Source organism: Mesocricetus auratus, unplaced genomic scaffold (genome assembly GCF_017639785.1).
Source record: "Mesocricetus auratus isolate SY011 unplaced genomic scaffold, BCM_Maur_2.0 Super-Scaffold_100018, whole genome shotgun sequence".
Lineage (NCBI taxonomy): Eukaryota > Metazoa > Chordata > Mammalia > Rodentia > Cricetidae > Mesocricetus > Mesocricetus auratus.
In genome coordinates, this window is record NW_024429199.1 from 31,881,686 (window position 1) to 31,908,432 (window position 26,747).

The window sequence follows — 26,747 nt, forward strand, 5'->3', positions numbered from 1 at the left end:
TCCACGCCCCCTCCCTCCGCTCCGCTCCGCTCCGGCGACAACCTGTGTGCCAAGAAGCGTTTGTGGTTCCCGAAGAGCACCGAGCCCCGCCGCTACGCTCCTGCCGGAGGTCCGGCCCGGGTGGACGAAGCCACGGTGTCCTGGTGAGCCAGCCCCTCTCCCCTAGGCAACCCACACACCCAGGGTCTGAAGATGCTGAGATCAATGTGGAATTTTCTGAAACGTCACAAAAAGAAATGCATCTTCCTGGGCACAGTTCTTGGAGGTGAGTGACAACGTGCTTTGGAAGGGGACGGTTGGCAGAAAGGAGTGACAGAGGTGACTTGTAAAACAGGCAGGGCAGGGCCCACTCACTGATCCTAGTAAGGGGTATGTAGAGGAGATGGGCTCAACCGTCAGAGGAGAACCTCTGAGGCTCTTTTATCTGCTCTCTCCGTGCCCTTTGCCCCTCATTCTGTCCCCCCACTTCCTCTTACGGGACCTCGGGAACCTACCCCCAATGAAGTTTCTTTTCAAATCACTGTTCTTGTATAGGTACATTTGCTCTCTAGTTCTCTTCTGTTGCTTTCCTGTTAGATTTCTTCATTCTTGTTGGCAGCTCCAGTACTCTGACTTTCAACCTTTCACAGGAGTTTCGAAATGTGCTAGGGCAATTAGCTTAAGTCTACACTTTGGAGTGGTGGTTAAAGTTAACTTGAAAATAGCTGTAACATGTTGCTCTAAGATAACTAGATAAATTGGGGAAAGATGAGTATTTTCAATTATCCCAATTCTAAAATACAAATTATGCACCAACAACATGCTTAGGACTGGGTTGTTCTTTAGTGTTGTCAAGATTGTCAAAGGTTGTGGTCATTGCCCATTTTGCTAATATAGTTGTGTTCACTGACTGACAGGAGAGTTAGAAACACATAGGGTAAAAATCTTGATGGTGGACTTGTAGACTTGTGGTAGAGTGCTTGCTTAGGCTGACTGCATTGGATCCCAAGCAATGCGCGGACACACACACACACACACACCACTTTAAACACTTTGTCTTTGTAAAACATTCAATTCATAATTCTGGGATTTAAGAAGGGAATAGAAAGAAAGTCTTTTGAAACACACAAAAAGAAACCTGGAAATTTTACATTTTTTTTAAACCTTGAGTTTTAAGAAATATCACTCGACAGGAGTTGGTGGCTCACGCTTTTAATCCCAGCACTTGGGAGGCAGAGGCAGGTGGATCTCTGTGAGTGAGGCCAGCCTAGTTTATAGAGTGAATTCCAGGACAACCTCCAAAGCAATACGAGAAACCCTGTCTTGAAAAAAAAAAAAACAAAAGAAAAGAAAAAGAAGAAGAAATATCATCACTCTCCTCTTATCCTAAAATAGTAGGTCACTGAATAGGCAATATCATGTTCTGAATATATCTGAAGGGTAGCCCAATTGGATAATGACTGATAATCACCTTTGAGAAATACTTTATATGTAAGATGTGTTTTCTGTTACCTTCAGCCTCTAATATCTAAGGTGTATTTAAATACTACAGAATCCATATGTAAAAGATAAAGATGTGTGTGTTGTAGAAGACATATTAATAGAAATTATTGTTTGCCCTACCAAAGGAAATATAATCGACTCTCACAATTTCAGAGGGGAGATCCTATCCCTTATGGTTTATGGAACACCTAATAGCAGATTAGGAATAATCACAGGAGAAATTAAAGAATGTATGATATAGTAATAGATTTTCCTTTGGAACTCTATTGAGAACTTTATAATTGCAGATTAAGAGGAAGGAAAAAGCTGGGTGTTGTGCCATCTGCCTTTAATTCCAGCACTTGGAGGCAGAGGTGGGTAGAACTCTTGATTTGGAGGCCTTCTCTACATAGTTGAGTTCCAGAACTGCCAGAGCTTCATAGTTTAAAAAAAAAAAAAAGGATCAGAGACATAATAGAAACCCTGCAGTTTTGTAACAGTTGAAGATATCTAATTTTGATTTGTAAAGAGTTCATCTTTTTTCTGTGTCATATGGAAATTCCTATCTTACATTTCAGTTTAAGAACTATTTACTAATTGGTTATACTTCTAGAGGTAGTAAGGTTCAGAGTGAGTTCCAGGACAGCCAGGGCTACACAGAGAAACCCTGTATGAAAAAAAGAAGAAGAAAAAGAAAAGAATTCTGCTATAGAAATTTTTATCCAGGAAGACAAGACTAAGAGGTGGTGTTTAAAACAAACTATTTATGCAAAGACTAGACGGTATTTTGCTTAACTAGCCATGAAAGGAAATGTCAAAACGTTTTCACTTATTTTTTGTTATTTAGTACATATTTTCATTGCTAATAAAGAAGGCTATAGTTATAGAGAAAATTTGAAACTATTTGATTTTACACACGAAGAAGATGTATCCACAGCGAGAGTAAGTCACCCGGTCGCCTCACATGCTGTTTTCTAGCCCTGAGTCAGGCTGCCAGGGAAGTATATACAATCCTGAGTATTATATCTTAGCTAATGATATTTTTTTCTTTCCTTAATATTTCTTAGAGAAATCTGAAAAAGTCAATTTATGAATTTGTATATGGGATCCTAAGTGAACTAGACCTTGACTAGGAATAGTGGATCAGTATTTATCCCTAGTACACTAAATGGACTTTGAGATCCCATTCCACATAGAGGGATGCTCTCTCAGTCCAGACACATGAGGGAGGGTCTAGGACCTGCTCCAAATGATGTGACAGACTTTGAAGATTCCCCCATGAAAGGCCTCACCCTCCCTGGGAGTAGAAAGGGGATGGGATAGAGGGTTGGTGGGGGACAGGGATGGAGGGGAGGGAGAGGGACCTGGGATTGACATGTAAAAGAAGCTTGTTTCTAATTTAAATTTTAAAAAGGAGAAAACAAATTTTCATTGCATATCTGCTAAGTTTCAAGTCAGGTTCAGAGTTTCGAGAATGTTGAGACAGACATAGCAACTGCTCTTACTCAAGATGATCACAGAGATGAACACAGATCACTATGTACATGTATGAAATCCTCAAAGAACTAACTTCTCAAAGATAAATAAAAAAATTAAAAAGTGCACGTATTTTTGAGATAAAGACAAATATATTAAAACATGTAAAAACTGAAAAAAAGAAAGAAAGAAAAACAACTGGTCTTGGACTTAAGCCAATTTCATGTGTGACTTTTCTGGGGCTTCCACAATGAAGACCAACTTACAAACTAAGTACCTTAAGAAACTGAATTTTACCTTGCAATTTTGAAAGTTAATAATCCACCTTCAAGCTGTTGGCAGAGTGTGCTTCTGTCACGTGTAATGGGTCTGTACTAGGCTGTGCCCCATGATGGTCATCTTGTTTTCACACAGCCTTCTGCAACAGAGGTCTGACTACCATAAAGCCACGGAGAGGCTCCAGGAACTTCCAACTGTCTTCTCAGATCAGCGCATATCTGTCTAAATTTCACTTTCTTAACAGGATATTGGCTATGTTGGTTTGGGGCTCACTGGTCTCACTTTGTATTGAGCTCACATTCTAGGTGCTTGGCCTTCTATTTATTAACCTGGCGTAAGGGGGGAATGGACACAATTCAACCTGTAACAAACATTTCCCTTCTTAGCTTTAACTAGAATATACTGTACTTCCCAAGTAAATGCAGAATTCCTAATGTTTTATTTTTTAATACACTTTATGAAGAATATGATGAAAGGGACAGGCCATCTCCCTAAGAAAATACATATAACAAATTTACCACTGTTCCAGAAAAAAATATGATCTATGCAGAGAGTATCACCTCAACAATTCAGTTTACAATGTAGCTTGAGAGATAATGATCACTGTGTATGTAACTTTCAGTAATATGGCAGTAAGCCACAAACAATGCATTCAGAATTAGTTACACTGGAATTACCTGTTGGACAGTCACTTGTCTGAATGTCAGTCAGTTTCTTTGTTCTCTTGTGATTTTAATGGGGAGAGAAGGGAAATAGATTCTCACAGTATATCCCAGGCTGCCCTCAAAATGGTGTTCCTCCTGCCTCAGCTGGAATTTTGGGCATGAGCTACCATGTCTCTCTTATTTTAATGGCATTGTGGCTATACTGTTATGATGTTACAGAAAAGGCAATCGTTGAGCAGTTTTTATGAATTTCAGTTTGCTCTTGAAGCAATTATAATGCATATATTTACACACATTGTAGCAACAATCATATACTATTCCTATTTAGCACATGATTTTATGGAACGATCTAAGGATGTGTAACATCTTAGATCATCTACAACATCTGTCTTAGTGAAAATAATTAAGGATGTGTTTGTTAGGCAGTTCCTTGTTGTGAGAAACAGACCAAATCCAGCTACTTGGGTCTTAAGGCCCTTTTGGGTAGATACTGTAAGCTACTTACAGTGGAGATAAATGAGAAATGGTTACTCCCCTTTACCCTTGCTGCCAGCTTATAATGAAATCAGGTTCTGGCACACACAAACAGCTATTAGCAAATAAAGATGAGATAATAACCCAGCCTGCTCTATAAGCTTATTGAACTCTGTTCTTCCTTCGCACTATGACAAAATCATGTGCGCAACAAAGGCAAAACTATTGTTGCTGTAACTCATTTGACTCAGAAGAAGACTTTTCTGGGTTCCAGGTTAAGCCATCCCTGAGGAGAAACGCCTTGCTAGAGCTACACATTCATGTTCACAGACATGATTCTAAAATGTTTCAGCTGGTCCAGTGTTTTGGACACTTACTGATGTATTCTATGAAAAATCTACTTCTGTTATGTAATGCTGATCTGAGATGGTTGATTAAAACAAACCACCTGGTACTGGGGAACTTCTTGGGAAAAATGTGGATCAGCAGTAGTGGGAGGGAAATAAGAGTGAGTAATGGGGGTAGTAGTGACTGTGGTCTCAATACAGTGTGTGTCTGTGTGTGTGTGTGTGTGTGTGTGTGTGTGTGTGTGTGTGTGTGTGTGTGATATTGTCCATAGTGTATCTTGACCAAATGTTAATACTGGGCGTTGTTCATCATATTCCCAGTTAAGAAACTGATGGCTGCTCATTCTGAATATAGACAGAAGTGTACCATTTGTGTTATGTCATCTATGCTTGGGTGTGCTAAAGACTGCAAGGCACTGCCATATGCATATACTGCGTTATGATGCTGTCCTCCTGCTCTCTTTACGGTTGAGTAGTTTTTAGATGATGTCAGCTGTATTCTTTTATTTCTCAGATTTTTCTAACAAATGGATGGATAAACACATGTCTTCCTGACTATATACCTGTCTTTCCTTCCTTTAAATCTTAATTGTTATAGAGATTTTTAAAGTTATGTGTTCATTGAAGAAAATATGGAAAGTAGAGAAAAGCAAACAAAAGTGGGAAATCACAATTATCAGTTTATTTTACTTTAGAAGTTAAATCCACATTATAGTACAAACTTCCTGGATGTTCTTTTATCACCTAATAGTATAAGTTAGATATTTCCTGAGTCATTAACTATTTAGCAATGTGGTTTTTAATAGCTACATAAGATACCATTATGTGGACAGATCATAATTTATTTAAATAATTCTCTGTTGGTGGACATTTAGAATACCTCCAGTTAACTATTAAATATGTTCCAGACTTTTATAAATTCTGTGCTTTTGTGTCAATCACTTGTTGCTGGCCATATTGAAATACATTGTATACATGTAAATAAATAAGAGTAAAATATGCAGTCTCCTTTCCCTTTTCAATTCATTAGTTAAGGTTTTTTAGAAGCTGTCATTCTCGTATTGCCCTTAATGTAAACCTTATAACTTAAAATGCTTAAAATATTGGTTGGGATTTTTAGTACTCTAATTAATATACTACTTTTTTAAAAATGATTCTAGGAGTCTATATCCTGGGAAAATATGGACAGAAAAAAATTAGAGAAATACAAGAGAGAGAAGCTGCAGAGTACATCGCCCAAGCTCGCCGACAGTACCATTTTGAAAGTAACCAGAGGACTTGCAACATGACAGGTAAGCAGAAAGATGTATGTATTTAATGTAAAAGTGTTTGTTGATTTACATTAATTCACATATTTTCAGGCCCTAAGTTATAGAAAAGACAAAGAAAGTATACTAAATCTACCAAATATTCCTATTAACAGAAACATATAATTTCAGAGTGAATTTTTAAAAACAGTATAAGTACTAATTATCTTTCGGCAGATATTTGCAGTGCCTGCCACTGAGGAAGTAGAAAATGAAGTGAAATTCCTTGACCTCTAGGTGTGTTCTGGTAAAAAGATGGTAAGCAGCAAATGAATAACCTTAGGTCGTGGTGGATCCTGCAAGGGAAGTAAAGCTGTGAGGAGTGGACACCCCTTTGGAGAGTGTGGTCAGGGGCTCAGGCCTCTGACCAGATGGCATTGGCAGTACAATAGAGAGCAGTGCCCGAGGTGAGAGCACGCTTATGACAGTGGAGAAACAGCACCAGCGTGGAGCGAGAGAGAGAAATGGATAGATGCTAGGAAACAGCCGCAGAGATAAGCAGGCCTGGCCCACATGGCCTTGGAAGCCACAGCAAAGCCATAAGTTTGTTACATCTGCAGCAGGACACTGCAGGATGCAAGTATTAGACAATAGTGTCTGCTCCATCACTTAATTAATGGTAATAATGTAACTACCAGAGACCTACTGGGAAAATACCACAATAAAACCAGCCTGCTCATATTTAGAGGGAGCAAGAAGTTAGGTTCAAACTGGTATAATGTCTTGAAAAATAGTTTCTTGGTTATATGTCAACCCTATTCTTTTTACTGTTCAGAGCTCACTTTTTCTCTGACATTTCCTTCAAGAGTAATTTAGAAAGAATTTACAAAGCTAAGTGCTTCTTGTTCAGCTTACATGTAGAATTTCTCTAGATTTGAAAGCACTTTATTATAGCTCACTTGCCTCATTTTACAGAAAAAGAAAGATCAAAAGGTGAGATCGTTCACAGCCCAGAGTGAGTTTTATGTGGAGGTAATCATATTTAGCCATATGCTTCTATTCTGTGAAACCCTAGTCAGAATCTTGTCTGTAATGACAGCTCTCACGTGCACCCTGAGGATGGCAGAGACTCGAGGGAGAGACAGAGCTGATCTAGTTTCTAGTTTGATTTCTATTACCTGTTTTCATTGAGCTAACCTAAACATCAGTTCTTTCCTATAAAACTTACTTCAGAACTGGTTTATGAGCGACCAGGTATGTATCTCAGTTGGTGAAAGTCATGCCTAGCATGCATGAAACTCTGAATTTGATCCACATCCAGCACTTGGGATACAGAGGCAGGAAGATTGTTTCAAGTTTGAGGACAGCCTGGTCTACATAGCAAGGTCTAGGCCAGCCAAGGTCATATAGGAAGTCCCTGCTTTAAAAAGAAAAATGGTTTGTGAGGCACAGGAACCCTTAGGAAATTATGAGCTCAAAAATCGCATTGAACTTGCTGTTGCCACTAAGGACATTTCAGTGAGATTTTAGAGAATATATTGAGTCTGTTTGAGATTATTATACAAGGTTTTATAAAAAGGTAAAAGGTCACTCTTTGGATCTCAAAATACTTGATCCTCTGTCAGATTGAGCCTCCCAGAATCAAATTTAATGTTGAGCAACATCTTGGGGAAATGCCTTACAAAAAATAATAGAGAGGCAACAGGAATAGTTAAGGAATATCTGACACTTGGGAAAGAAAGGAGTTGAGGTAAGCAGAGCCTGAGCCAGACATGGTGGTGCACTTTTTAATCCCAATATTAAAATCCCAGGGGGAAGAGGCCTGGTCTTTTTTTGCCATGTTCCAGGACAGCTATAGTGAGACCAAGTCTAAAACAAAAAGTCTGAAACTACTCGCCATAGTTTTAAGAAAGCTTGACAAGTTAACAGAAACCTACAAGTCCTAGTCCCTGGTATAGGAGTCCCCATCTTAGTACTCACTGGCTAGTAACAATGCAAACATAGTAATGAATCAGCTGGTTAATTCTGCTGCTCTTAGAAGATGTAGCTAGCACATGCCCATGACCTTCATAACCCTCAGCCAACAGCAGACTACAGGCAATTAAAAATAGCATACCATGAACACCAGTAGTTAATATATAGGCTTGTTGATATTTATTTACAAGGGGGGCTATCAGTAACATGATTAAATTTCTATCATAGAAATCTTTGTTGAATATACAGAGGCACTAAGGACTTTAGTTGCATACATGGAAGATTAACTTTGCCTTGAGTGTCATAAGATAATGGAATGCTTATGTTTTGTCCTTTGCCTTTATTGTCTTTATGAGTTTAAACTTACACATGACGTGATGCTTGCTTATGTGTTGTATAGCTGACGTCACTAATAAAGTTTCAGACTACAAAATACTCTGTTTTTTGGACTGTGATAGATGATTTTTTTGTATGATAAGTCAATTTTACAGATACAGAATGATCCAGAATATTGAATAAAGATTGAAAATTATAATGGAACATAAATTTGTAATGAACAAATAGTACACTGTGACTTCTAGAAATACCTATTCTTAGCTATAGTAATAAAGGTCAGAATACAAGTCCATTTCTGCCTCTTACATGTTAAGAAGGTGACTAGATTATGTCATTAGGGCCACAAAAAGAATGGTGACAGTAACTAAGGCTATTTCCATAACCTAAGTAGTACTTTTCTAAATGTCCTAATCCCCACAGCAGTTCTATAAGCTAGGTCCTTTGTTACCTTCAGTTTACAGAGGAGAAGACTGAGGTACAGAAAGTAAATCATTTGCTCATTCCACACAGATTCAAGCCTACAGGTCTTTCTGTGATTTGTGTCTGGATTGGAAACATTTAGCATGGTGGGAAGATGGCTCAGTAGTTAGGAGCACTTACTACACTTACAGAGGACTTGGGTTTGTTTCCCAACACTCACACGGTGGTTCACAATCACCTGTAACTCCAGCTCCAGGGCATCCAATGCTCCCTTGACCTCCACTGCCTCCTGCACACACATGATGCACAGGCGTACAATCAGGCACACACATATACACGTGAGATAAATTAATTTCTAAAAATTTTGTGGAGAGCATATGACTGAAGATACAGAAACATTATTTCTCCAGTGTTCATACAGCTGGCTAGAGAATAGAATTTTCAAAGATATTCTTCAAACTAGCTTGTTATAGCCACAATCTTTAAACTAGTTCCCACCAACTTCATTTTCTGAATGTGGGATTAGAGCCTTGTCTTTTTTTCTCTGTAAGGTAATTTTTTTTCCCTTAGTGACAGGAAGAATTGGTTCCAAAAATCTGAATATGTTCGGCTGTTACTAAGTAACATAGTATTTTCAATAACCTTTAGTCACCCTTCCATATGCTTGGAGTCATTTTTAGAGGACTTTCATTATGTAATAAAATATAAGTGGTAGTTACTATTTAGGGAATAATAACAAGACAAAAATAGGTACATGTTCAGTATGGATGTAGTTTTTGAATATTTTGATCTGTAATTGTTTGAATTTATAGGTGCAAAGTCTACAAATACAGGGGGCTAGCTGTTTAGACAAGACATATATTCCACATACACAGAGCCAACATATCAGATTCTGAGCAACTTCTTTAGCTACTGATCTCAGCAATAGAAGAAGATATAAGCATGCAGAGTGAGGACATTTACTAAAACTATAGAGTGTGCAAGCAAGCAGTACAGAGCCTGAGATTTCCTATGTAAGTATGGATTTTCTTGTCTCATCAAAAAAGAGAAATAGTATACTCAAGTTTCTATGTGTGCATTTCTTCTGCCACATGTAGAGGTACAGAGTAGTTCCTATGACTCTTGTGCACCCTTCCCCACAGAGTCCTGTATCTCCTTTTGTTTGCATGTTATTCCTGGGAGTGATAGACAATGCTACAACCACTAGCAAAACTCACTCAGTATAAGATGAATGCACCTTTGTGTATATTATAATAAAAATAGTCTTATTGTAGTTAATAAGTAATATTTTTCTAGAATTATAAATTTGAAGCAAAAGATATGAATATAAAAATACTAGCTTTGGTCATTTTCATTATACCAGAAATAAACTTACACTGAAAAATTTAGAGTATATAAAAAAAAAGGAAAAGGAACTATCCATAGGCCATCATCCAGACATCCCACTGTTAACAACTGGGAAAATTCTCTCTTTCCTGTCTTCTGCGTGTTCTTGTTTATATTGCTCTGATTATAATAAAAGGTTGTTGTGGTAATGTAAGTAAAAGCATGTAATGGGTTTATATAATTAATTGGAATTCTCTAGCCTGGACAGTTTCTCCCAATTCTTGCTAGTTGCTACTATCATATAGTCTAAAACATATAACTAACTCAATAAGTGTTTTCATGTCATTTGTCAGTGTCTTATTTTCTGTGTTACAGTATTGTCCATGCTGCCAACACTAAGAGAGGCCTTAATGCAGCAACTCAATTCTGAGAGTCTAACAGCTTTGTTGAAAAACAGGTAAAACTAAGTTAAGTTCTTTGGCTTTTTAGAATGCTGGCAAAGTTTATAGAATGAACTAAATACTTTTAATAAGTCCTTGTTTCTTTATTTTTTTAATTAAAGTTTATATAGGCTCAGTTTTAAAAAGTAAATGCATATATCACTTAATCAATATTTCCCTTTATTTAAACTTTACCTCATTATACAAATTATATGGGCAATATATATTGCCTTTATATGAATATTTTATATCATTTTTATATTATTCAGCAGTTTACTTATTGTTTGTAGCATGAATAACAAAACCCAGAGACAGGTATTGGGGTTCAAGGTGAAGATTAAAGAAGCAAAGCAGCTGACTACGAGCTCGTCTCTCCACCTTAGTCTGAAGGGCTGTTCTGTCTTCAGCATGGTCTGAGAATAAGTCTGAGACTGAATACCGAATGTCCTGCTGCTATCGTATATACCTCTCTAGAACTGGGATTAAAGAAGGCCTGGGATCCCAAGTGCTGAGATTACATTTGTGTGAGCTGTTTCTCTTTTAGAATGATCCACTCTAATGTAGCCCTGGGTGACCTTGAACTCACAGAGATCTACCTACTTTTGTCTCCTGAGTCCTGGGATTAAAGGTGTGTGCCACCACTGCCCAGCTTCTATAAATAACTAACGTGGCTGGTAGAATTAAAGGTGTGTATCACCATTGCCTGCCTGGCTCTATACCTGTGGCTAGCTTTGCATTTTGATCTCCTGTGACTTTATTAAATCAGAAACAATATATCACCACAAGGGTTTGTAGAATATATTCCTGCACAAGAAATGTAAAGCTGATAAAATTATGCTCAATATTGTGTTTCTCATGGTGTTAGCAATGTAGTAGATTGTTTTATATAAGGCATATAAATTTATAAATAACAAAATGACATACAAATATAACATGAGTGTGTAATGCTGACAAATTATTATGGCAGTTCAGAAAGCACTACCCACATATATGATCTAGTGTGTGGCTTGAGTTATTTACACAGGCACTAGAAGTTAGTGTGATTCTGTGTTAGTTTGAGGAGACTTCTGAAAAACAAATGCCTGCTTCTCTGGATGAGCAAAATATGGGCAGTGGTGGTTTCACTAAGTAAATTTTGTGGCTGGAAAGGGAGAGACAGAGGAGGGAGAGAGAAGAGGAGAGAGACACGGACGAGGAACCAGACCCAGCAACCCATACATGTTAAGTACATGCTCACCACTGAATTACACCCCAAACCAAGTAAATCTCAGAAAAGTGGACTGAACTATCTGCTTGGCTATAATGAGCTCCCATGTAGCCTGGGAGGGGGTGCGAGGGAGAAGTACCATTTCCAGAGTCTGAGGCAGCTCTGGTGCTAGGTGCCTTCCACACATGCGTGCTCTCGTGCAGTTCTCAGTGGGTCTGTGGGGCAGATGTTATCATCTGCACTTTGCAAACAGAAACTTAACAGACAGGTTGAACAGCAAACTTAACAATTTCGTTTTGTCGTTTCTTTTATAATAGTGGGGACTGGACCCACAGCCTCACCTATATGAGGCAAATACTGCCACTGAGCTACATTTCCAGCCCTCTTTGACTTTGTAAGATAATATGAAAAACTTGACTCGATATGCAAGTAAAAGAATTTCCTACATTGTAGAGTTTAAGATGAGCTGTGGTTCTTCTCACTCTTACATTTATAAACCTTAATGTTACTTTTTGCCTTTTCTTTTGCATTGTATTTACTATTTTGTAATTGGTAGATGTCCACTTTTAAAAGCATTTGTATAAAAAGAACTAACAAGATCTACAACTTATTAGAGTTCCGTCAACTCTGGTATCCTATAAACCTGCCAAGCAAGTTGGCTTTCTTTTTAAATTAGTTTGTTCATAACTGATAAGGGATAAACAAATGATCTGATAGCCTTGTTTCTGCAGGTGCATAGTAGCAATAAAGAACCACCACTGGCAGAGACTCTTACACGCCCTCCTCACAAGCAGCAGCATACTGTAGCAAGCATCGGTCAGCTTTAGGTAGATATTTTAGTAACACTAAAAAGCCAAGTTGAAGCGTCCCTTGAACAGACTCTACATAGAAAGTACTTTCCCTATCCTATATGGTTTGAAGTCAGAATTTTTTTAAAAGATTATTACGTGTATTTACATTTTATTTTGTTTGTGTTGTGAACTTGGGATCTGAACCAGGATAGGCAAGGCTTCTGCCATTGTGCTACAGTTTAAAACTGCAGGTGCCATCTTAGGATGATTGCCAATACTCAGGCCCTTCCTGGTTTGCTCACTCTGTTCTCACACACCAGATTTCCCCAAATGAAATGTGGTTTACAAGTATAGATTCAGTTCCCACACTCTAATTTGTCCTTTTACAGATTGCTGCTAGTAAGTACTTCCTGTCTTGTAATACTGGCACAGCTTTAATTGTAACAATAACTAAATTTTTAAGATTTATTATACACACAAACACACACACATACACACACACACGCACGCACACACACACACACACCCCTGGAAGCCTGGAAGTGGAGACATCAGATGCCTCTGGGGTTACAGGCAATTGTGAGTCACCTAGTAAGGGTACCAAGACCCAAACTTGGGTCCTCTAGAACAGTAGTATTTTCTCTGAACCTTTTAGCCATCTTTCCAGCTCCATAACTCAAAAAAAATTTTTTTGAGACAGGGTTTCTCTGTGGCTTTTAGAGGCTGTCCTGGAACTCCCTTGGTAGTCCAGGCTGGTCTCGAACATACAGAGATCCGCCTGCCTCTGCCTCCCGAGTGCTGGGATTAAAGGCATGTGCCACCAACGCCCGGCCATAACTCAATTTCTTATTGAAATACAAATTTATGCCCAGATATAATAAGGATTATTGGCCTGCGTTTTGTATCTTTTTGTACTAGTAAATAGTATTTGTTACACTTTATAAAAGTATTTATGACAAATTGAAAATAGTAAAAATACTTGTCCTTTGACACAGGTGCATTGCATTATATCTGTGTTCACATGCCCCAGTGCTACACTGCAGTTGAAATGCTTTTTATTATTTTTATCACTTTGTATTTATTTGTTTTGTGTGTGAAAGTAACAAGATAATGTGCAGGAGTTGGTTCTCTCCTTTGCCTGTATTGATTGCTCCTGGAAATGAATTCAAGATCTTCAAACTTGGCAACAGGTGCCTAATACCCCCTGAACCATTTTACTGGCCCATAAATATGTTTTTAAACAAGTATGTCTTTGTGCTACTATGGACTACTCTGGATACGTTGCTATCTTATTCTTATGAAAATTAAAAATTATGTAGTATGTCTATATGCCTACATTTATTTAAGGAGCAGTTTTAAATACATTGAATAATACAGGCATGTATATATAAAGCAATACAATAGAAGAGGAAAGCATGTTTACCTCATCTATGAATAGGGAAAGAAGCATGATAGTCAACATACAAGGTTGTATCAATTTGGCTTTATGACCCTGAAAGTATTTATGCAATTATTAAATATCCTTAGTGGAATAAGTACTCCTGTTCCCTAGAACTTGAATATTGCAGTACTATTTTAAGACTATAATTCTTGAACTGAGAGGTGAAGCAGATTAATAACTATGTTATTTTCACTGATTTCTAGTGTGGCCAAATAAAATGCATGTATAAGATCAACAAAATTAAACTAAAATCCTATAAAATTGGCTTTGAATTAAACTATCAGTATGAACTTGTGATATAATTTATATTTAAATGTGTACATATAAATAATGTATACATACCTAACAGCATATTAGTTGGTTTTTCCTTATAATAAAATTCCTACAAAGGAATGGTTTTGGTTTGTGATTTTGAAAGCTCCAGTCCAGATCAGGCAGGTCTGCTGCACTGGTTGTCTCTCTGATGGCAATTGTGGGCCAGGCAAGGTAGAGCAAGCTGCCACCTAATGGCCAAGAATACTAGATGGACCTCGGTCTCCAAATCCCCTGGTAGGCATGTCTTTAATGACACAGAACCTCCCTGTAGCCTCCAAGTCTTAAAGGTTCCCCTGCCTCCCAGTTATGTCAGCCTGATTACCAAGCCTTTCCTGTACAATCCTCTGAGATGACGGTAAGCCAAACCATAGTACCAGCTTAGCACACTGAAAATGGTGAGAAATAATACCTGACCAGAAGGAGCGGGCATCCTTAATCATCCAGAAGCCATGTAGTCTCTAATGTTTCCCAGCCCCAGGAGCCAGGACTCTTATTAAAGAAATGGATAGTTTCAGATCTACAGCAAGCTTAGAACAGGATCAACTCAGAACCGCTCTCCTTTTTAAAAATTAAAGAGTAATAAGTTGTGCAAAAAGATTTAGAAGCTGACCTAAGTAGCCTTCCAGTGGTAATTTGAACAGCAAGGGAGAAAATAACTTCAGTTTGTTGTGCATCAAATATGTGTGTCAATTTGTGTGCCTATAATCATGCTGCAAAACAACAAACCCGTATCACCTTTGAATGGTCACAGGAGCTACTTGTATGTAAGATAACGAGCAGAGGGAAGAAACTTTCCTGGCTTCTTTACTGTTTTAGTATGTCTGTTGACATGATCGGGAAGAGGAAAAGGACTGGAAGAGTGTACGCTGGTAACGTGGTTGTTAGCATTGCTTAAAACAGTCACACTTTTTTGCTCTCTTGTGTGCTTTGCTTTTCAGTATTTGTGTGTTATTTTACTCTTTGAAAGGGAATATAGCTCTATGTAATTAAAAGTTACATTTGCTTATATAGATAGTTATTTTCATATTTTCTGATCTTTTCCTTAGGCCTTCAAACAAGCTGGAAATATGGGAGGACCTAAAGATAATAAGTAAGTCTGCATATTCTGTGTAGCAGCACACCCTTAAGATATTTATAACAGGAACTTTTTACACCATAGTATGTCCGTGACTCTTTTCCTACCTCATTGAATAGTCAAATTTAAATATAAATACTCATAAAGCAAGGAGATCAATGTCTGTTTTTAGACAATACTTACTGGGTGATGGTGATATTAATGTGCTTATGTTAGGTATTATATTTTTAACATTGTATTTTAAAAGAAATTTTTACCCAACCTAAGTAGCAACTTTACTTTGCTATTATATGCAAGATTTCATTAGTGATAAAAATTTGAATCCAACAACACTCCTTGGACGTGTGTATATGCATCACGCCTTCATACCAGCTTTCACATCTCTTGTTTCAGCTAGCATATCTACTGAATGATGCTATGAAAGACAGTGAAACTTCTTGAGTGTCCTGTATTTCCTTTCAGCTGCTGCCCTTTCTCACATGCCCTCTGAGCAGCTATTTCCACATTCTCTTTCTTCATTCCTTCACTCGTACTCGCTCTTTGATGTTTGATACCACACCCTAATTTCTGCTCTTGTCTCTACCCAAGCAGTCCTCATGGGCATCTGAAGTAATCTCTGTGTTTCTGAATCCACCAGGGCGTTTTTGACCTGCGGCACTTAGCACAGTGGACACCTGTGCTCCCTTCTCTGCCCTGAGCACTGTGTTGTGATGCTAGGAGGTGGAGTCTTCCTGTTTCCCTGTCGTCTCCACCTCCTCCAGTTCTCTGCTGGGCTTCTTTTCCTTTCCCTGACACTGAAAGCAGGAGTCTTCCGTGCGCAGCCCTCTTGTACTCTAAGCCAGCTCTGTGGACATCTGAGTTCTGCAGACACAGCTTAGTCTGGTCTGACTTGGCCTTACCCCATCCCCACACCTATGCTTGAGATGGGCCCAGGGCCTCATGAACACTAGGAAGCATACCTAGGCAAGCATAATGACACCGGCCTGAAATCTTAGCACTTAGGAAGCTGAGGCATAACAGGGTCCTGCTTAAAAACAAAAAAGACTGGGGAAAAGGGGAGGGAGAGAAGACATAACTTATTCTAAACAGGTTATAAAGAGATAAAGTATTTTAAATTGATATATTTTTGTGCTTGATCTATTTAAAATGTACTTGCTAAAATCAGCTTATTAAAAGTAGTCATAGGGATAGGTCATGATTTTATATGTTCATTGGTGTTTTAGTAAAACATTAATGTTTTGTGACTAAAACAATGCCAAAGGGTTTCTTTTCTCCCTGAAGGTTTCACAAGAAGTATTGTAGCTGTGTACAGCACGTGTATGCTGGTCGTTCTTTTGCGAGTCCAGTTAAACATAATTGGTGGATATATTTACCTGGATAATGCAACAGTTGGCAAAAATGGCACTGTAAGTTTAACAGACTCTATAGTACACTGCAATGTCTTTGTTCAAAGGGTAACTGAATATGACTTACTCTGAGTACAGTTTCAACCGGTAATCCACCTCTGAGGAACAGACTTTTCTATTTCCTGACTGAATTTGTAGCACTATGATTGTTGTCTTGGGAGAGTAGACTTTTTGGCACATCAAAGACATTTTTCCTTTGAAGCTTAGCTCATTTAAGTCTTCTTTCTATTCCACACAGACAGTTCTTGCTCCCCCGGAAGTACAACAGCAGTATTTGTCAAGTATTCAACACCTCCTCGGAGACGGTAAGATTCCAGTCCGCAGCATGTGTGCTTATTCTGTTGAGAGAGGTTTTAAGTGAACATGCTCTGGTTTTCCTTTAATAGGCCTGACAGAGTTGGTCACTGTCATTAAGCAAGCTGTGCAGAGGATTTTAGGAAGGTAAGCCATTTCTTCTTTGCCTTTTCTGACTCCTAACTCTGGTGAATGAGAGTTAGACCTGGTTGTGGTAGCACAGTTCTGTCATCCCATTTCCTCAGGGGGAGGACCCCATGTTCAAGGCTTAGCTGGCAGAGCGAGTTGAAGGCCCGCCTCGACAACTTAGTGGCCTCTGTCTCCAAATTTAAAATAAAAAAAAAAGTAGGGGCTGGGTGGACTTGTGAGAGCATTGGCTTTGCAGGCATGCTTGAGGCCTTACATTCACTCCTCAGTCCTGCAGAGTGAAGGGGGTGGAAGATAGGAATGTCCTAGTGAATTGGGTGACCTGGCCACTTTGTGAATCTTTGCAATCTGATACAGGCACCAGTCCTATGGATTTGTTACAGTTCTACTTTATCAGTGTCAGCCTTTTCATACTGAGGGATATTGTTTAGATTCTATCATCACTAATTGATTTCCAAATGAATTAGAGTGACTTATGAGATTAAGAAAAATCTATAAGTGTGACAGGACTTTCGGTGAAATCTGTGCAAAGGGTTACTGTGGCTCTGTAGTAATGGCCCTTATCTAGTGACTAGTTTCCCAGTCCATTCCAGTCCAGCAACTTCAGGTTTGAATAAGTGGAACAGGGTTTCAGATACCAGCTTATTAAGAAATGAGTGCTATGAGGAGTGTTGTGTCCTTTCAATTTACCTGACTCTCTTTTCTCTACTCTAGTGTTTCTCTTAAACATTCTTTGTCCCTTTTGGACTTGGAGCAAAAACTAAAAGAAATTAGAATTCTTGTGGAGCAGCATAGGCCTCCTTCTTGGATTGATAAAGATGTATCCAAGTCTTCACTGTGCCAATACATGATGCCAGATGAAGAAACACCATTAGCAGCTCAGGTACTTAATTCATAACCATTTCTGTATCTTCTAACTCATATTCCATATTTTATAAATTTGTTACTTTCTTAAAATATAGGTGTTGAGTCTTGTATTTCAGCAATTTAAATAAAGCCTTATTGATTAGAAAAACTATAAATACAATTTATTGTAGTACTTATTAAGTATTTAGTAATTTTTATTGAGTCATAGTTAGGTTTTAAGCACTATGATATATATGCTTTGAATAAAAAGAATACAAGTTCATTACACTTTGGGAACTTAAGAGACAAATTCTGTTAGTATGGCTAGCAATGTTAATATAAGATCAACAGAACCCAGAGGAAGATCATACTGGAGACAAGATCATGAAGTCTGTGTATCTAGATAAAAAGATTACACTTTAGTTTACAAATTTCAATTTTAATGAAACTAGGACTACATTCAAATTTGCTTAAATTTGTGACCTCTTCGTTTTAATTATTGTGACATATATGTGTGTCATACACACCCATAGGCAGTTACATAACAACAAAGAAAAAAAGAGACCATGAATTTCAATGAGAACGAGGCAGGAGGGGTGCATGGGAGGAGTTGGAAGGAAGCAAAAGAAAGGGGAAATGACATAATTATAATCTTTAAAAAGTAAGAAGGCAAAAACGTAGTCGAGGCTAGAGAAATGACTCTGCAGTGAAGAGAGCTTACCAATCTGGTGAAAGATCTGAATTCAGTGTGGATAGTTCATGACCACTTGGAACTCCAGCTCTCTCTTCTGGCCTCCTCAGGCACCTGAGCTTACACATACATGAGCATGAACACACGAGAATGTACACACACACACACACACACACACACACACACACACACACACACACACACGATTAAAACTAAAATAGTTTTTAAAAGAATGAATAATGGCTATGGAACAACAACCTGAAAGAATCTCTAGCCATTCAACTGAGACGCAAACAAAGCCTGTTAGAACGCCAGGTCTGATGTTAATTAACTCACTAGTGTGTCCTGAACAGGTGTTATAGACACTAATTAAGAACAATACAAATGCCAAAGGTTTTTGGTTGTATATTCAGGTTATATAACCCATTTTTATATTATTGGGGTATTTTTTTTACATTATTATTATTTATAGCCTCAACTGAGTCCCTTCTCTGCCATTGAAAAAGAGTAGCTCTCATATACAGCTGAAGAAGCCTGGAGTAGATTGTTTTCTAGCAGGGAGGCCCTGTAGACTAAAATGTTCATTTTCATTGCCTGAGAGTTTTCTTTTCCCCAGGGACTCAAATGATGATCTGTTTGGGTGCTGAAGACACTAGATTCAAGATTAGGCAAGAAAGAAAAAGAAAAAAAGGGTGGAAGGAAGGAAGGAAGGAAGGAAATGAGAGAAAAGTTGTAATCCATAAAGGGAATCTTAAGAGTTGAAAGATTAAAACTAAATTGAGCAATGAGGACAGGCGAGACAGAATTAATGAAAATGCCAGTCATGATGGTACACTTAGGAGGTTGAGGCAAGAGGATCATTTATTTCAGGGTATCCCAAGTTCCAGGCCAGATTGGGCAACATAGAGAGACCCCATCTCAAACAGAAGAGATATTAATGAAAGAAATCAGCAAGTTGTCATAAAATAGGATCTCACTGAAATTCAGCAAGAGAATTTTAACAGTCTAAACTCACAAAACTATTTCCAAATATTAGAATTCAACAGTGAAACAGAGTAAAACTGATGTGAAGGAATGGAGAGAGGAATGATGACCCAAGTCATACTGAATTGAATTGAAGCATGAAATACTAGAATTCAACAGTGAAACAGAGTAAAACTGATGTGAAGGAATGGACGGAGAGAGGAACGATGACCCAAGTCATACTGAATTGGATTGAAGCATGCAACTGTAGATAAAAGGGACACACAGAGCCTCACATAGTTTACATAGAAGAGAGGCAGGGAGGAAAACTCCACACACACTAATACAGTTTCTCAATAGTGCAAGAAAAGAAAGACTTTTTGTTTGGTGTGTGTTGGTCTGCGTTGTGTCTGTGTAGTGAGCTGTGTGGCACATCCATGTAACTGTGTAGGTGAATGCACAAGCATGTGTACACTAGTGCAGGTGTGCCTTCCATCCATGTAACTGTGTAGGTGAATGCACAAGCATGTGTACACTAGTGCAGGTGTGCCTTCCATCCATGTAACTGTGTAGGTGAATGCACAAGCATGTGTACACTAGTGCAGGTGTGCCTTCCATCCATGTAACTGTGTAGGTGAATGCACAAGCATGTGTACACTAGTGCAGGTGTGCCTTCCATCCATGTAACTGTGTAGGTGAATGCACAAGCATGTGTACACTAGTGCAGGTGTGTCTTCCATCCATGTAACTGTGTAGGTGAATGCACAAGCATGTGTACACTAGTGCAGGTGTGCCTTCCATCCATGTAACTGTGTAGGTGAATGCACAAGCATGTGTACACTAGTGCAGGTGTGTCTTCCTTTGTTGCTCTGCAACTTATCGCCCTCACTGAAGCTGGAGCTCGACATTTTGGCTAGACTAATTGGCCAGCAAGTTCTGAGAGCCACTTGTATCTGCTCCTTAATGCTAGGGTTACAGGCATGTGTATCTGTACCTGGACTTTTACATGAGCACTGGGGATTTGGACCCAGGTCCACAGGTTTGTAGAACAAGGCCTATTACCCATTGAGCCAGCACCCCAGCCCTATTAGTCTTAATGTCTGTTATTTTTCTTTGTCTGTTGATGCTGGACATATCCAAAACAAACAAACAAATAAATTAAACCTTACAAAGTATACTTCAATTCATACGACTTAACATGTTTACATAAATGTAGCATGGATTCTAACTGGTATCAATAACGATAAAAAAAACTGGAGTCAGATATTGGGGATAGGGGTGCTGAAAGAGCAGAGAAGCAAAACAGCTAGCCACTAGTTCTTACGTCTCCTGAATCCTTAGACCAAAGGGCTGACCCTGTCTCTAGTAATCCTCAGACTGAGTGCATCCTCAGACTGACTGTCTAGACTTCAACCATCTCTACCAACCCTCAGACTGCATCTCTCTCTTGTTTCCTCCCACCTAATATTCCTCTCTCCCCCCACCATACTACTCCTGTTTCCACCTCCCTGGTGCTGAGATAACCTTTGTGTGAGCTGTTTCTGTTTTACACGGATTCAATCTAGTGTAGCCCAGGGTGACTGAACTCACATAGATAAGTCTGCCTCTGTCTCTCTAGTGCTGGGATTAAAGGTGTGTGTCACCACTGCCTGGCCTCCATGGCTAACTAGTGTAGCTGGCTTTGCTCTCTGATCTTTAAGCAAGCTTAATTTGTTACAACATAAACAAAATATCACCACACATAAGCCTTTGTAATTTTTTTTAATTTGAAAGTTTGGGTTATTGACAAAGCAGAGACATTCAGACATCCCAGACCCTTAAGTTTTTAATGTGATTACTTCATTCATGACTTTGTAGTATTTGAAACCCTAAAGTCTAAAATTCTAATTTTACAGGCCTATGGGCTTTCTCCAAGAGATATTACCACTATTAAACTTCTCAATGAGACAAGAGACATGTTGGAAAGGTATGTAGAGTCCATATAAATGTAGTTGTATTTTCAGTGTAAATAAGGTCATTTTCTAATGTTTCCTGATCAAATATTCAATATATTTGTGAAATATGTGAAAATTAAAAATTTAATCTATTCCCCTCCTTTAGGTAGGATTTCCTATCTAAAGAGAAGGAGGCAGCATTGTTGTTGTTTTTTGTAAGTAGGTTACAGTGGCCATTTTCATGCAAGCTTGTAGTGTACTTTGATTATGTCCCTCATGCCTTCCTACCCTCTCCCCCATCACCCCTCCTGTTCCCTGATGTCCCCTCCCCCATCACCCCTCCTGTTCCCTGATGTCCCCTCCCTCATCACCCCTCCTGTTCCCTGATGTCCCCTCCCCCATCACCCCTCCTGTTCCTTGACGTCCCCTCCCCCATCACCCCTCCTGTTCCTTGACGCCCTCTCCCCCATCACCCCTCCTGTTCCTTGACGCCCTCTCCCCCATCACCCCTCCTGTTCCTTGACGTCCCCTCCCCCATCACCCCTCCTGTTCCTTGGCGCCCTCTCTCTCATCACCCCCTCCTGTTCCTTGGCGCCCTCTCTCTCATCACCCCCTCCTGTTCATTGACGTCCCCTCCCTCATCACCCGTCTCCCCAAACAATAATTTCATTTGTTCCCCTAGATAGCTTTGCTTCTTCTTTCATGTATTGCATAAATACATGATTTTGTGTGTCTACATAAAATGTAGGACCCACAAATGAGAGAAAATGATGTAACGTGTCTTTCTAAGACTGACTTAATTTATTTAACATGATTATCTACAGGTGCATCCATTTTCCTCCAAACATTATAACTTCATTCTATAACTGAAATGTATTCCATTGTGTGTGTGTGTGTATTACATTTTCTGTATTCATTCTTCTGTGGAGGAGCATGTAGGTTTGGTTGCATACCCAAGCCATTTTAATGATGCTGCAATAAACATCAGTGTGCCAGTACCTCTGTGATGTGTTGATTTGTACCCTATTGGATAAACGCAGGAGTGGCATACATGGCAAAATACTTTAGTATTTTGAGGAACTTCCATCTGATGTCTCTAGTGACTGGATTCATTTGTATTCTTTCCAGCTGATAGTTTTTAAAGATAACATTGTACCAAATGCATATTAATATGAAAAAACTGACAATCAGTGAATAGTCTCATCAGGTCAGGACAAACAATACAACTGATTTTTATGCTGAATTTCAAGAAACTAACTGATAAGTTTAGACAGCTTTTCATGCTACGAAAACTAGGTTGTAACTAGAAATACTAATGATTCTGAATTTGTTTTCTTTGTTCACTGGAAATCTAAAGAGTAATATACTTCTTATTTTATCTAGTCCAGATTTTAGTACAGTTTTGAATACCTGTTTAAACAGAGGCTTCAGTCGGCTTCTAGACAACATGGCTGAATTTTTTCGGCCCACTGAACAGGATCTGAAACATGGTAACTCCATAAATAGGTAAGATAGTGTATAAGACAGTATAATATGAACACATGCTCTTATGTGATGATTTAGATATAGTTAAATTTTTGTACCAGATAAAAAGAAATCTTAGATGATAAACTGTACCCTGAGTTTTTGGCAAATTAAACTCCTGTAAACCAATGACTCCATTGACAGAAGTTCCTTCTGAATTTAATAATAAAACTTACTTTATCCCCATACCTTTGGTACTACAGTGAAGTATTTATCTTGTGAAACTACCCTTTTATTAAGTCAAAATCCATTTTTTAAAATTCTTTAGAATAAAAAGCTGATAATATAGTCATTATTGGCCTTATTAATTCAATAGTCTGATCATGGTAATAACCAGGCATTCTTATAGATTCTTGTTTGGTGAATTATTTCCATACAATCATATTTAATTTATATTCCAATAACTATTTCCAAAAATGCTAATATAGATTCACTTTCCATCATTATAGAATCGGGAATACCTAGTTGTTTCAGTTTCTCCTGTAGTTTCACTGTGTCTGTCCCTTTGATACAAGGATCCAAGCTTGGTTTCCTACCAGGCTCCTCACTCCCTTAAGAACCTCTGGTTTTATGTCACACTTGAAAAATAATGGATTACTAAATCAGTGCTGAGTAATTGTAAATGTGCCTGCTAACATTTAAGGAAACAGTAACTGGCATGGTTGTTTTGTTATTATTATTATTATTATTATCATTATTATTATTAAATTCAGAAGCAGCATGATGACCGTCTGTATTGGGGTGTACAGCACTGTCCTTTTGCTTTTGAAGACCAAAATTTAGAAGTACCATTGTATTTTCCTATATTTATCTTTAAGACAGATAACTAATAAACTTTAATTGACTCTTAATTTCCTAAGTTAAGCATATACTTTGAAAATGTAAGGTCATTTTTAATTGGAAAAAATACCAATGATAGTAACAGAACTTTATATTTACAAACCCAGGAAAATTAACTAAGAAGGCTAAATTCTTCTCCTAAAATATATCTATTATTATGGTCAAAATATTATTGAAACCCCACTGGAGACTGTTGGTATTAACCCTGTCAAGCGATAGGAAAGGTAACTGGTCAGATGATGGACTGAAAATTCTCAGAAATGAAGATATTTCTTTCTGCCTGTCAGGCTGACAGAGAGACACTGTGTGATTTGGAAGAAGCCACACAGAGCAGGGATTCCCCACCTCTGAGACCAGAGGCAACCGGCAGTGGATACTGCAGACCTGACATCCATACCCTTTGACACCAAATGCCATGTTTAGACAGATGCTTAAATACTAAGAAAACCTGGGCAAGAACTTCAGTGCCAGCTCTAGAACCTGGTGACATTGTAATGTCACGGACTGCCATCTAATCATTGAAAACAACAGACAGATGTAGGCGTTTTTATGGGGAGCACTTAGAACAAAAATATGGTCCTAAGTTAAAAAATAGTAAAAATGTATAAAGAGTTCTAGAGGAAAGTATCCATGAAGTCAGCTGTAGTTGTTATTTTTAGATGAGGAAGTTATGTTTTGGTTTTCTATTAACATATTTATGTAACTTTCTTCAATGATGTGTGTATACTTTTATAATTAAAATGTTCAATGCTTATGATATAATTTCAGAAAATAGCTGCCGTGGTAATGTATTTTGCTTGTTTGTTTTTCAGTCTGTCCAGTGTTAGCCTGCCTTTAGCTAAGATAATTCCCATAGTAAACGGACAGATCCACTCAGTTTGCAGTGACACGCCTAGTCATTTTGTTCAGGTAAGCAAGAAGCTTGGGAATATTGAAAACAAGCTGTGTTTGTGCTGTGGTTGTTTCCAACACAAAAGTACATTCCCTGCTGTGATAACCTGCTTACAGCAGAAGCTTGCAACCATATTCAGAGTGGTAGCATGCTTGCAAGAGTAGCAGTGCTTGACAGCAAATCCATTCGATACCTCTCCCATGCAGTTCAACTCTAGTTAGACTGCCTTGTGGTGCAAATGTCCTGAGGGTTGACCACATCTGTAACGTAGACTTCGCATTAAAAATCCAGTTCTTCAGCTTGAAAGAAACTGAAATACATGGCAAAATAAGGTGTTTTCATCTAATAAAAATAGCTGTTAATAGTCCATCAATAATCTGTTCACCAAAGCACAATCACAGGTATGGAAAGTTTTCATCAGACTACTTACAGCTCCGTTTTTTGTTTTTTGTTTTTTTTCTCTTTATTTGGGAAGCATCTTATTAAAAGGATGACTTTGAATCTATGTACTGTTTTCCGTCATTGACAGACTTGGGAACTGTGGTGTAAGTTTAAAATGTTTTACAGTGTGCCTCAGTAACAAAGTGCTGCAGTGAGGGACCATGCAGTCTAAGGCCACCGTGCACATGTGGTGTCTGTTAGTGTCGTGGTCTGAAATAGTGTGCTTCTATGGTGACTGGACCCTCTTGGCTTAGGGACTGAGCTTCTTCCTGCCCTGACCAGTCATTGGCCCTGCTCTGTTCTCTGGTCATGCCTCCCACCCCTAAGCTCTGGCCATTCACACTGCAGAAGAAACAGTAAAGAAGGCTGATAGCATGTCACTGAACTGTAAGCCTCACAGTCTTTCTGCTTCTGCCAACATCTCTGGTATGACCTGTAGGCATCCATTTTGATGAATTCATGCAAAATACAACAGAGTATATATAATACAGCAACCACAGTGTTAAGACTTGAATAATTTGTGCATTATATTTTAATCAGTTATACATTTAAGCCTGTATAACGGATAATCAAAACAAAACAAAAAAGTGTAAGTTTTATTGCCTGTGTTTGTAGTCATGCTTCTGAATAAGGGTTCATGGGCTTCACCAAACTGCAAATGGATCCGTGATAGTGAAGGTTGAAGCCTCTTGGAGCATGAGGGACCCAGGCAGGAGCCTGACCCGTGTGCTTCCGTGACATGCTCAGCTCCTTACATTCAGTCCAGCTGCTCAAAGAAGCATGCTTTCAATCAGTGCTTCTTCGGGATTTGCAGACATGACTTCAGGAGTTCAAGAAGTTGAGGGAAAAGTTGATTTGATACCTATGGAATTAGAAAACTCAAACCCACACAGGATCATTTGCAAGATTAAGAAGTCCCTGAACTAAAGACACATACCTATCTTCACGTGCATGTTCTTGTTGACCCATGGAGTGTTAAACTGTGCTTTTGAATTAAGGAGAAAACTAGAGGGGCAGTGAAAATAACAACAGGAGAATCATTCATATGCAAATGATGCAAATGGTTCCAGAGCAGTTGGAACAGATTTTTTTTTAGTAGTGTACCAGGTAAGTCAGGTGTAGATGCACATTGAATGTATAAAAGCATGAGCGCTCGCAGGCAGTTCCATAGTCATTAATCAATGAGTTAGTAACCATCAGCTTTATTTAGTAAGGTGTGCTGGGTTTTGTAGGCTAGATTTCATTTAATGATAAATGTGATGCTTTTGTTTATTTTTGTGAGTAGTTCAGGATACATTCAAATGTGTAATTCTCCTCTGTTACTCTCCAGAGTCCCTGGAATTTCAGGATGTGTCTCTGCACCTTTCTTGGGTTTTGGTTGTTAGTTATGGAAAAGCTCTAAGCTTAAGACATTTATGTATTTTTCATTTACAGATTAAAATAATATAAGCTCCAGCCAGGTATAGGGAGGAACATCTGTAATCCTAGTACTCAG

At 38.5% G+C, this 26,747-nt stretch overlaps 1 protein-coding gene across 1 annotated transcript in view; it reads left to right on the plus strand.

Moving 5' to 3' along the window:
• Positions 1–127: 127 nt before the first annotated feature.
• Positions 128–26,747, plus strand: part of Pex3 (peroxisomal biogenesis factor 3) — a 28,350-nt gene continuing 1,730 nt past the window's right edge. The window contains exons 1-11 of the mRNA XM_005065860.4: positions 128–265; positions 5,863–5,994; positions 10,381–10,462; positions 15,246–15,289; positions 16,556–16,680; positions 16,919–16,985; positions 17,067–17,121; positions 17,836–18,004; positions 21,517–21,587; positions 22,939–23,061; positions 24,732–24,828. Of these exons, the coding sequence (XP_005065917.1) occupies positions 193–265; positions 5,863–5,994; positions 10,381–10,462; positions 15,246–15,289; positions 16,556–16,680; positions 16,919–16,985; positions 17,067–17,121; positions 17,836–18,004; positions 21,517–21,587; positions 22,939–23,061; positions 24,732–24,828 (1,038 nt within the window). The 5' untranslated portion in view covers positions 128–192. The remainder of the gene's footprint in view (positions 266–5,862; positions 5,995–10,380; positions 10,463–15,245; positions 15,290–16,555; positions 16,681–16,918; positions 16,986–17,066; positions 17,122–17,835; positions 18,005–21,516; positions 21,588–22,938; positions 23,062–24,731; positions 24,829–26,747) is intronic.